Consider the following 11437-nt stretch of genomic DNA (forward strand, 5'->3'; position numbering starts at 1 on the left):
ACTTTACAGTTGTCTTGTGCAGGACTACATCCTTCATGAGGGCAGGGATCATGCCTGTTCCATTGACCAGGGCATGTTCAGTGCCCACCATAGTGCCCAGCACATAGTACGTGTTCAATAAATACGTATAAATGAAATGAAAGAATGCATTCAATCCCAACAATGTTCCTTTGAATTTAGTAAAATAGGATTTAAGTGATCAAGGTGAAGATTTAAATTAGATGGCCAATCTGATGTCCTCAGCAGGATTTCTAAAGAAACTAGTGATAAATTATAATTGGAGGGAAAGATTATAGAGTCTGATCAGTTTAGACTTGATGTGCCACAGAGGAAAGTGTGAGGCATCACTGACAGGTCTTGAACAGAGAGAGAGGAGATGAAAACAATGTTTTGCAAAATTCATGAGTGATTAAATGAGGGATGGACTGGGAGCAGGGGGCCCAGCAAAGAGGCTGTTGCAGTGATTATCTGGATTTATTTACTTATTCAACAAACACTTATTTCTTAAGTTTATTTATTTATTTTGAGAGACAGAGCAAGCGAACACATGAACTGGGGGTGGCGGAAGCAGAGAGAGAGGAGAGAGAGAATCCCAAGCAGTCTCTGTGCTGTTGTTAGCAGGAGCCTGATGATGCCGGGCTTGATCTCATGAGCTGTGAGATCATGACCTGGGCCAAAATCAAGAGTTGGGCACTTAACGTGATTTAGCCACCCAGCGCCCCTTAACAGTTGTTGAAGTCATACTACATATTTGGTGCTAACCTCCATGCTAATGAAGGATAGCAAGATGTGTAAATCGTGAACCTTGCCATCAAGGAGCTTATAGTCTTAGAGGAGAGCTAAGAGAAGTTCACCCATGATTGTGAGTCATGGAAGGAAATCTGAAAAAGAGGCACAAGTAAAGACTATGGAGTCATAAGAAGACAGCGTCCGTTTGGCTGGGCATCAGGAAAGGTTCAAGTAGTCTTCTCTAGCAGCACTTCTACCTGCCTCTGCCTTCCTGCGCCCTTGTCCCTCTCTATCATGCTACCTTGCTTTATTTTCTGGGATTATCTTGTTTATTTATGGTTGTCCTTACCTGCTGTTTGTCTCTCCCCTCCATCTGTAGAATGTAAGCTCCAAGGTAGAGAGTACCTACTTGTCATTTATGTATTTCAAATTCTTCACCCAGTATTTGGTACTAACATAAATCTTTTTTTTTTTTTTTTTTTTTTTTTTTTTTGTTAACGTCTATTTATTTTTGAGACAGAGAGAGACAGAGCATGAACAGGGGAGGGTCAGAGAGAGGGAGACACAGAATCTGAAACAGGCTCCAGACTCTGAGCTGTCAGCACAGAGCCCGACGCGGGGCTCGAACTCACGGACCTGGAGATCATGACCTGAGCCGAAGTTGGCGGTTTAACCGACTGAGCCACCCAGGCGCCCCTAACATAAATCTTTTAAAAACAATTTTGGAATGGATGAATGAAGTGACATTGAAGTTGGATCCCATGGGATGGGCAGGATTTGGACATTCAGTAAAAGGGGAGGGAGAGACATTATTTTAGGTGGAGGGTATTTGAAGTCCCAAAGGGAGCAGAGAATGGAAGATGGATCTGGAAAATTGGTTTAAGGACGACTATGGAAATATTGTAGTGGATTAGATATGGAGAATAAGAGAAATAAGGTAAATGATGATTCCAAAGTTTGTGCCTTTGAAGCCTGATAGAATGGGGATGGAGAGGACAGAATGAGGGAAATTGAGAAGACAAGCCAGTTTAATGGGGAGTGGTTGGCAGTCTCAGGGGTCATATCTTGTGAGCAATTGCATAAACTGGATTGAATTGCACAGTCAAATCTGAACGAGGTGAGTTGAAACACCACTGTGGAAGAGACACTAGTAACTGGGCCAGGGAGAGGTTCTCAGAGAGAGAAAGTCCAGAAAAAAAAACCCTTGGAAATAACCCATAGTCTTGTGATTTGGTTGAGAAGAACCCACAGGAGGTGGGGAAGGACTGGGGAAGTGAGAGGCAGTTATCAGCCACAAGAGGTCTGAAAACGTGGAGGTTAGAGGTCGCTAGGCTTGTCAGATGGAGGGCAATGCCCTCTTCAGAGGAAGAATTTTTATTGGATGATGGAAAAAAGCATTGCTTTGTATTAAAGATAGAACAGAGGGCAGAGAGAGGGAGAGAAAAATTGAATGGTTGCTAGAATGTGAAGAGAATGTTTAAAAAACTATTATTTATTTTTCAATTTTTTTATTATAAAATAAATCAGAAATACTCAACATAGAAAATATAGAAATTTAGAAAGAAGGGAAAAAGTCACTTGTAAATCTGTCACCGAGATGAACATTGTAGATACTTAGGTATATTTTCTCTTCATCATATATATTGTCGATATCCTGCTGTAAGCACAGATGGTATCATGCTTTTCCACATAATGGATTTTCCATATGATGCAGATGCTTCATAAATGCACATTTTAGAGAGTATATATAAACATCAGGGGTGCCTGGGTGGCTCAGTCAGTTAAGCATCTGCCTTCAGCTCAGGTTATGATCTTGCATTCTGTGAGTTCGAGCCCCACGTTGGGTTCTGTGCTGACAGCTTAGAGCCTGGAGCCTGCTTCAGATTCTGTGTCTCCCTCTCTCTCTGCCCCTCGCCCACTCACACTCTGTCTCTCAAAAATGAATAAATGTTATAAAAGGGATTTTTTTAACACCAAAGGGATATTTTTTTTAACATCAAAGGGATATTTGATGCTATTTATAAGGTATTAAAAATTTGGTTTTATGTACTTTTTATTACAAAAATAATGATGTTGTGAACATCTTGAAGAACATTTTTTTCTGTTTTACATTATTTCTTGAGACTAGATTTAAAGGTTATAATTAGTTATTAAAATAGCATTTATTTTTGGGATTGCAAATGTATTGCGTTTTCATTACAGAAAATTTGGAAAATGAAGAAAATCTTAAATCAGGAAATAAATGTCATTACAGTTGCCCTACTTAGAGATAACTACTATTAAGATTTTGGTCTCATAGTCTGCCTATTTATTTATTTGTTAATCTTTAAGAGAATCATACTCCATATACAATTTTATAATCCTTCAAAGCTTAGTATTTTATGAATCATTTCTCAATTAAAGAAAATCTTACCTCATAATTTCTAATGCTGCCACTGGGCAGCATGTGCTTTGTTTTCTTGTTGCTCCCATAACCAATGTTGGGCATCAAGATCTGGCCCTTGAATCTTCTGCACATCCTATTGTCAATGCCTCTAGGTTTCCGCCAGTTGCGCTTTTTGGCATTCCACAGTATCCAGTAACCATAATTTAGTTAACCATTCCTATAATGATGGACATTTAGGTTATTTCTGTTTTTTCTGTCTGTAACACACTATGACTAATATCTTTGTAGATGAATTTTTATACACATCCCTGATTATTTCCTTATAATGCCATCTGAGAAATATTTAATAATATTTTTGTGCATATTATTTTTAATTTTTTTAACATTTATTCATTTTTTGAGAGTGAGAGAGACAGAGCATGAGCAGAGGAGGGGCAGAGAGAGAGAGACACACACACAGAATCAGAAGCAGGCTCCAGGCTCTAAGCTGTCAGCACAGAACCCAACATGGGGCTCGAACTCACAGACTGCAAGATCATGACCTGAGCTGAATTCAGATGCTGAACCAACTGAGCCACCCAGGAGCCCCTATTTGTGCATATTATTGAATTGCCATCTGGAAAGTTTTACTCATTTATACATCTATCATTTGTATTTCAAAGTTCCTGTTTCTCTAATCACTGTGTGGTTATTAAAAAGAAACAAATAACGTTTAATAACTTGACAAGTGAAAAAACTACTTAAAAATTTTTTTCTAATATTTATTTATTTTTGAGAGAGAGAGAGAGAGAGAGAGTGATCAGGGAAGGGGCAGAGAGGGAGGGAGACATAGAATCTGAAGCAGGCTCCAGGCTCTGAGCTGTCAGCACAGAGCCTGATGTGGGGCTCGAATTCACGAACCATGAGATCATGACCTTAGCTGAAGTCAGACGCTTAACTGACTGAACCACCCAGGTGCCTCTTGAAAAAACTATTTTTAATTTGCATTTCCTTAAAATCTAGTGAGGATTTCACGCATTCATTGGCCATATGTATAGCTTCCTTTGCAAATCTATTATTTATGCCCTTTGCCATTTTTGTGGTTCCTGATACATATTGCCCGTTGCTTGTGAAAAAGGCTGGTTAGTTTAAGCTCTAGTATATATTTTTCTTTTTTGTGAGTTGGCTTATGTCTCTTGGTCATTAGAGTGCATATATATTTTTTTAGATAAGGACATTTATGGGGTGCCTGGGTGGCTCAGTCAGTTGAGCGTCCGACTTCGGCTCCGTTCATGATCTCATGGTCTGTGAGTTCGAGCCCCGTGTCGTGCTGACAGCTCAGAGCCTGGAGCCTGCTTCAGATTCTGTGTCTCCCTCTCTCTCTGCCCCTCCCCTGCTCATGCTCTGTCTCTCTCTCTGTCAAAAGTAAATAAACATTAAAAAAATTTTAGATAGGGATATTCATTCATGTTCAAAGGTAGAGTGAAGAGAGCTGAAGATGTTGGAGGCGGAAGAAATATAGGAGACTTTTAAATTCTGGAAGAGGTGTGAGATGAAGTGGAAGAAACTCAGAAGCAGGATGCAATGGGAGATGGGGCATTTTGGATTCAGGAAACATAATATATCTATTTTATTCCTTTCCTGGGCCTCATCCTCTGAGACATCATCCTTTAATTACAGTCTTTTCTAATGTTTTTTTTTTTTTAATTTATTCTTGAGAGAGAGAGAGAGAGAGAGAGAGAGAGAGAGAGAGAGGCAGAGTGAGAGAAGGACACAGAATCTGAAGCAGGCTCTAGGCTCTGAGCTGTCAGCCCAGAAGCCCATGTGGGGCTCAAACTCACAAACCGTGAGATCATGACCTGAGCCGAAGTGAGACACCCAACTGACTGAGCCACTCAGGCGCCCCAATTACAGTCTTTTAAAATAATCTAAGATTGTTTTTGTTTCTGACCAGTGTCTTCAGGGCTAGATGGTGAATAAAGGGGGAAAAAAAGAATGAACAAAAGAGATTGATTACAAGGTCATTTATTTGCTAATTTTGATACAATGCTGTCAGCAAACCATATGGGTAAACATTTTATAGACTTAGTGGATCATAGGTTCTAAGAGCTTCTTACAGAATCAAGCATATGTTAGATTTGTATACTCTCTCTCCTTGATAATTATTCGGATTGCTTATTTGAGCCAGACACTCTGAAAACTCTGTGTAAGGAGTGGGATTTAATAGAAGTTTGCTGAATCAATGAATGAATGAATCTATGGCATAGATTTAGTTGCACTCAGACATTAGCAAAGAGTCACGAATCTACTCTGGGTGCTAGAAAAATTATTTTAAGTTATGGCAATATCTGAGATTATCTTGAAGGATACAGTTTTAGGATAAACTTGAAATCTGTTAGGAAATATGAAGCAGAATAATCTGCATCTATGAATTAGTGATATTTTATGATTATAAGGTGGTATTGAGGAGTCTCGTACTCACTGTTGTCACATTATAAAAAGCCAATGAATCAACTGAGGAAATCATCATCTGTTAAAAATATGAAAGGAATTTTTCTATTTTTAGTGACAGGTAAATTGCGATAAATTTTGTCATGAGAAAATCCATTTTGTTACTTGGAAGTAGCATCATATGGTAGCATGTTTGGTGTGATATTTCTTTGGTGGCAGCTCCCACTGCTGAATACTTTCTTATTTGCATTTGTGGAAACCCAGGAAGGGAATTTAAAAGATTATTATTAATCTGCATCTGCATGTGTGTATGTGAACACTAGGGTGGTTGGGAGGGAAGAAGCCTGGGACATGTTAAGATGCATGAAGTTCCTTGGAACTTCACCTGCAATCGTGATAATGATTCATTGCTTTTTAGTGCTTGCCCCCTTTGCAGTACTGGGTTCTCTCCCTGAAGGTGGTCCTGCTTATCTTCTGAGGCCTGGGGGGCTAATGTTTGCTGTGCATGGGTAGGATCTGTACCAGGCAGATGTTCCCTGGTGGAATGTAATGCTTGGCTGTCATCGAAGGAGATAGGATGATCTGGGTTTGTTGCTCTGGCTGATCGAGCTTGATTTTGCTGCTCTGCTTGGGTCATGTCCATTTGCTGCAGTATCTTTTCTTGCAGGTACTGGTACAGAGGACTAGCATAGACTGCACCCCTCTCCACAAAACGGGGCTCTTTGTCCATCTGTGTCTTCTCTTCAAGGCCTGACTGGGGGACTGAAGCATCATATCCTTTCTTGGCTGGATTTTGTTGGTCATTGGCTTCTCCTGCCAACTCTTGGGGGATTTCATCCTCCTTCAATGTTGTAGGTTCTGCTCTTTCAAGTTGTGTCTTGGGAGAGGCTGAATTGTCCTCATCCAGACTTTTTACTCGAGCCTCCTGGGTCTCTGGTGCTCCACCTTCCTTTCCTTTTGTACTTGGGCCCTGGGCCTTTAGCGTTTTACTGCTGTCTTCCTTTGCAGGGAGCTGCCTTATGGAAAGCTGGTCAGTGAAGCCTACATCCAGGGTACCTGGGATTTCTGTCTCCAGCGACTTTCTGTTTTCACCACTTGCTGTGGACTCCTGTGCCTCTGGATGTCCATCGGGGTGCACAGCTGGACCTGGGCCCTTGGTCCCTGAGCCCTGACTCCTGTGATCTTCTCTGGCAGCCCATTCTGGTTCCTCAGGGAGCCGCTTATCCCCTCCCACTGCTGGCACCATGACCTCCTGAGTTGTTTCCTCACCCAGTGCTACTTGTTTCTCAGGGTCTGGGTTATTATTGTGACTTCTTTCCACAGGCTCTCTGAGAGGGTCTATTTGACTCTGGGCATCCTCTTTCACAGGCAAGTCAGTAGTCTCTGAGCTGCTGTCACCATCCTCTGGAGCCAGGCTATTGGGAGTTTCGGGAGAACTGTCATTATTCTGTGTGAGTGTGGGCTCAGGATCCTTTCCCTGGTAACCATCGTCCTCCTTGACTGGCTTGTCATGAGTCTTGGTGACCCTCTTATTTTCTTCTCCAGACTGGTTCTTGAGTGGTTCCAATTCTTGTGTTCTTTCTCTTGCTCCTGGTGTCCCTTCTGCTACAGTGGCATTTTTGATGCCCTTAAGTGCTTCTGCTATGCCTTTCTCAGCATGTCTTGCCTCTTCTGGAGTGACTCTTCCTTCAATTTCAGGATGGTTTTGGTTTCCTCTTTGTGAGCTTAACCCTTTGATCTTAGAACCTTCTAACCTTCCTTTTGATGACACCTGGAGTTCCTGATACTTTCCATCCTGTGGTTGGTCTTCCAGAGTTGGTAGCTGAATTTTTCTCTCATTTTCTTTTTCCCCTGCTGTTCCATGGACTTTGGAGCCTCTCCTCTCTTTCCTTACAGCTCTAACATCAGGTGGTTCTGAAACATTTATGCTATCATCTTGGCCAAGCAGGTTCATTGGTTCATGTTCTTTTTCTTGCGCTGGTGGCTCTTGGGTCTCAGATGTTCTGCCATCATCCCTGGGTTCAACTGTATTCTTTATCTCAGGTGGTGTCCTACCAGCATCCTCTCCTGGTTCTTGGTTCTCAGATGTTCTATCATCATCCTCAGGCTCAACTGGTTTCTCTGTCTGCAAGGATTTCTGGTCAGTTTCTTGTTCTGGCAGGTCAGTGTGCTCTGAACTGGGATCATCTTTTCCTGGCAGTGATAGTTCTTGTGTTTTAGAATGTTCCTTAATACCCTTTTCTGCTGCAACTTCCTGATCTTTGGCAGGCCTCTGTGTTTTTTCTGGTAGATCACTTTGGGTTCTCAGGTTCCCTTCCTGTTCTCCAAATTGATCTCTTGTCTTAGTACTACTTTGCTCCCTGACTGGTTTATCTCCCTCCCTGGGACTGTCCTTATCCTGTCCCTTCCCCTTTGTGGGACTGCCGATCTGTTCTGATTCTGCTCTTGACTTGTTGCTCTCAAGTTGAGCCCCACTGTCTCCTGTAGCTGGTGTACCTTGGGCTGTTTTCTGGCTCTGTTGATCTTTCTCCAGGTGTTGGTTCTTAGAGTCATTGTGCTCAGATGCTTCTACTAGCTTGTAAGTCTTGGTGTTTCCTTGTGGGTCAACTCCATTGTGTCCCCTTTCCTTAGGGCTGAGCTGAGCTGATAATGCCATTCCTGAAGGAAGTGCCACCCTGTCTTGAGTTGCTGCAGTTTGCTCTGTCCACTGGTCAGTGCCACTGGTCACCTGAAGATCCATACCGCTTGGCTTCTTCTCTGGTTCAGACACTTGTCTGAGTTCTGATTTTAGTAACGATTGTATATCAAGGTAACAGAGGTTCAACAAGTTGAAGATTGCAAGAACAAATTCATCAAAACTGATGGTGCCATTGCTGTGGATATCCAGAAGGTTCAAGTTTCTCTCCACAGCAAGAATGGCATGTGGCTGCATGAAAACACAATGAGGAATCAGCCTATTTATGTGTGGTCAAGTGCCCTGAGCATCTACATAGCTCCCAAGAATCCACCCCCCCCCTTTTTTAAACTTCTTCCTTAAGAACTAGTGAAATTTCCCCAAACAGTAAGAACTTGTTGATTCTGGATCCCATTTTTCATTAGAGAGCTATGCTAAGAAAGAGCTTTTTTTTAAAAATGTTTATTCATTTTGGTGGGAGGAGGGGCACAGAGAGGGGAACAGAGGATCTGAAGTGGGATCTGAGCTGGCAGCAGAGAGCCCGATGCAGAGCCAAACTCATGCAACTGTGAGATTATGAACTGAGCTGAGGTCAGGAGCTTAACTGCCTGAGCCACTCAGGCACCCTAAGAAGGAGCTTTTACATCACTGTGAGTTGCATGTATAATGGTTCGTGACACCTCTCAGAACCTACTCTCCTGAAGCATAGTCCCAGAGGAAAGCCTCATTTTTCTCTGTAAGATTGATTAAGCAATTACACAGAATAGGGAGTTAAGACTGGAAAAAGTTATTCAAAATCAGTGAGTACCGAGAGCTGGTAGCCAAATGTAAAACAAGCAGGGATTACTTAAGCCCATCTTGCATAGATTATGGAGAAAGAGTAAGTGGGGGAGAATTTCCACAGCTCTGTGAACACCTCACCTGAAGAACGTCCCCAAACTCGCCCTGGATGAGCCGTTTCAGCTCTGCGCAGGTCAGTGTTGCCTCATCACCAGCCTCCCGGGCATACTTGTGGAATGTCTCAATTACACAGAGGACATCTCTCAGGAGCCGAGACATCTTTCCCAACTCAGGAGACTGTGAGAAAGAACAAACAAAGCTCATTTCCTAGGATGGGCCTTTCAGGAACAAGATGCCGAGGTTGTTCTCTTTCCTGTCTCTCCCTCTGCTCCACTGGTATCATCTGCTCTATTCTGTATCTCAAGATACAGTATCTAAACTTCAGTGATTTAGTTTTGTACAGGATAATGTAGTGAGATCAGATCTGGCACAAGTAGGTATTAGAAGTGACACTTCACCCCACGTTGTGGAGGACAGCGACACTCAGGTGTTCAGAGAAAGTTTTATTGCAAAAGGAAGTGGAAAAAGAACGCAAATGTAAGTACTGAAATGCACAAATGAAGCCAACAGAGTGGGACCAATCCTTCCAGCCTTATCTGAGAGTGTCCACCTGTTTTTTTCCTACCTTGTTTCAGTCTAACTCCTCTGCTTAGGAAAGCATAACTTTATTTGCTTTTATTTTTATTGTTGAGAGACAGAGCATGAACACGGGACCGACTGAGAGGGAGACAGAGGGAGACACAGAATCTGAAACAAGTTTCAGGCTCTGAGCTGTCAGCACAGAGCCCGACACAGGGCTCAAACTCACAAACTGTGAGATCATGACCTGAGCTGAAGTTGGACGCTTAACCGACTGAGCCACCCAGGTACCTTGGGAAAGCATAACTTTTAAGGTTAGAAAAGCTTATAGATGAAAGAGAAGTAATGCCAAGAAAATCAACCCCTGTATCTGCAGGCTGAAGGAACATATTTTTACCAAGAAGACACGGCTCAGTGAACTCACTGGTAAAACAAATAGAATCCTGCCTGACCCCTTGGTCTTTACCCACCATTTAAATGACTCTGTATTTTCATTTTAGTATAGCTCTGAGTCCCATGTCTTGTTAAAAAATGTTCATGCCTATGTCATACAGTTTATATTTTTTAAAAAAGACAATGATCAGAGAAGTTTCACAAGCAAAGATTCATGTGGGGGGCTGGAGATCCCAGTTTAGTGGGATTAATAGTGGTCAAATTAGACTTGGGGTATATCTTCTCTGGAATCCTTACACAATCTCCCAGATAAGCAGAGTAGCAGCTGAGATCCAAGCTCAAGCATATGGTCTATGAGACTTACCTTGTTCACGAATGAGAGCAAGTAGAATAAAATGAACAGCAGGCTGTGAGCTGACAGCAGGCACTGAAACCTTTTATTGAGTCCCTAATTGCACAGTTAGGAAGGAGACACCCTCTGGGTCTGATGCCCTGATTCATCACCATCAAACCCAGTCTCCCTTCCTTGCCTACTCTCAGCTTCTCTTATTTTTATTTCCTTCTTTAAGAAGCTTCAGTTAAGTCTTAGCTTCAGACTCATCCGAAGGAAGGAGAGAGGATATCTTGTTTCATTTACTCACTTTTGCAGGTTATAGTTTTGAGGAATCTTGAGGGTGGTGCTGGCTTTTTTTCTTTTTTAACGTAAGGACACAATTATATTTCTGTTTGTCAAATCATAGGGCTGGCAGGGACACCAGAAGTCATCTGATTCCTCCCTCTGCCCACAGGATGGACTGTATTTGACCCAGTCAAATGGGTATCAATCATATGTTTAAAAATAGAGGCCCCATTGAACAATGTGCCAGAGTGGAGACACCAGTTGATTGAGGTGTTTCAATGTTCTGCTCTCCTTGCCCAGAGGCAGAGTCAGGAAACAAAAAATCTTGCTGGGTGTGCAGAACTTTGCTTACCTAGGATGTGCTAGTTTTAAAAAGTGATTGATATCTGCTCTTTAAAGGTGCTTTTTATATCCAAGGAGCTTAGAAATGGGCATCTATATTCCTGTATTCTTTCTTGTAGAAGGGAAAGGGAGACCTAGAAACCACCAATCTGAGGACAGGTGGGAGAGACCTGAGATGCTAAACTGGCAAATATTTTTATTACCTTTTAGATCTGGGTCCCTCTTCACAGAGAATATTTAATAGCAGAATTATATTTGGTTATTTTATTATATATTTAAAAAGAGAACAGAGTATGTTTTAAAACATTCTTGCCTGTTTGTAAAGGGATGTAAGAAACAGACCCATGAAAACAAGCATAAAAGGCGAAGACCAAGAGAATGGAGGGGTGGAGATGGGGGTAATTTTACAAGAAGACTGGCTAAGGGAAGCATCGATATTGAGCAA

General features: G+C 42.0%; 1 protein-coding gene across 1 annotated transcript; it reads right to left on the reverse strand.

The window, feature by feature from the left end:
- Positions 1-839: 839 nt before the first annotated feature.
- On the reverse strand, positions 840-9278 carry TCHHL1 (trichohyalin like 1). Its single transcript, XM_042993873.1, has 4 exons — positions 9141-9278; positions 5931-8471; positions 3143-3283; positions 840-881 (listed from the first exon to the last, which is right to left on the reverse strand). The coding sequence occupies exons 1-4, from the start codon at positions 9276-9278 to the stop codon at positions 840-842; spliced, it is 2862 nt and encodes a 953-aa protein (XP_042849807.1).
- Positions 9279-11437: the final 2159 nt, after the last annotated feature.

Source organism: Panthera tigris, chromosome C1 (assembly GCF_018350195.1).
Source record: "Panthera tigris isolate Pti1 chromosome C1, P.tigris_Pti1_mat1.1, whole genome shotgun sequence".
Classification (NCBI taxonomy): domain Eukaryota; kingdom Metazoa; phylum Chordata; class Mammalia; order Carnivora; family Felidae; genus Panthera; species Panthera tigris.

Excerpts from the sequence above, each read along its gene's own strand:
- TCHHL1 (XM_042993873.1), bottom strand. The coding sequence starts at position 9,278 with ATGTCTCGGCTCCTGAGAGATGTCCTCTGTGTAATTGAGACATTCCAC. Across the intron at positions 8,472-9,140 it reads AGTTTGGGGACGTTCTTCAG|CCACATGCCATTCTTGCTGT; the intron begins GTGAGGTGTTCA and ends GTTTTCATGCAG. Across the intron at positions 3,284-5,930 it reads AATCATTATCACGATTGCAG|CGCAACTGGCGGAAACCTAG; the intron begins GTGAAGTTCCAA and ends AATGCCAAAAAG.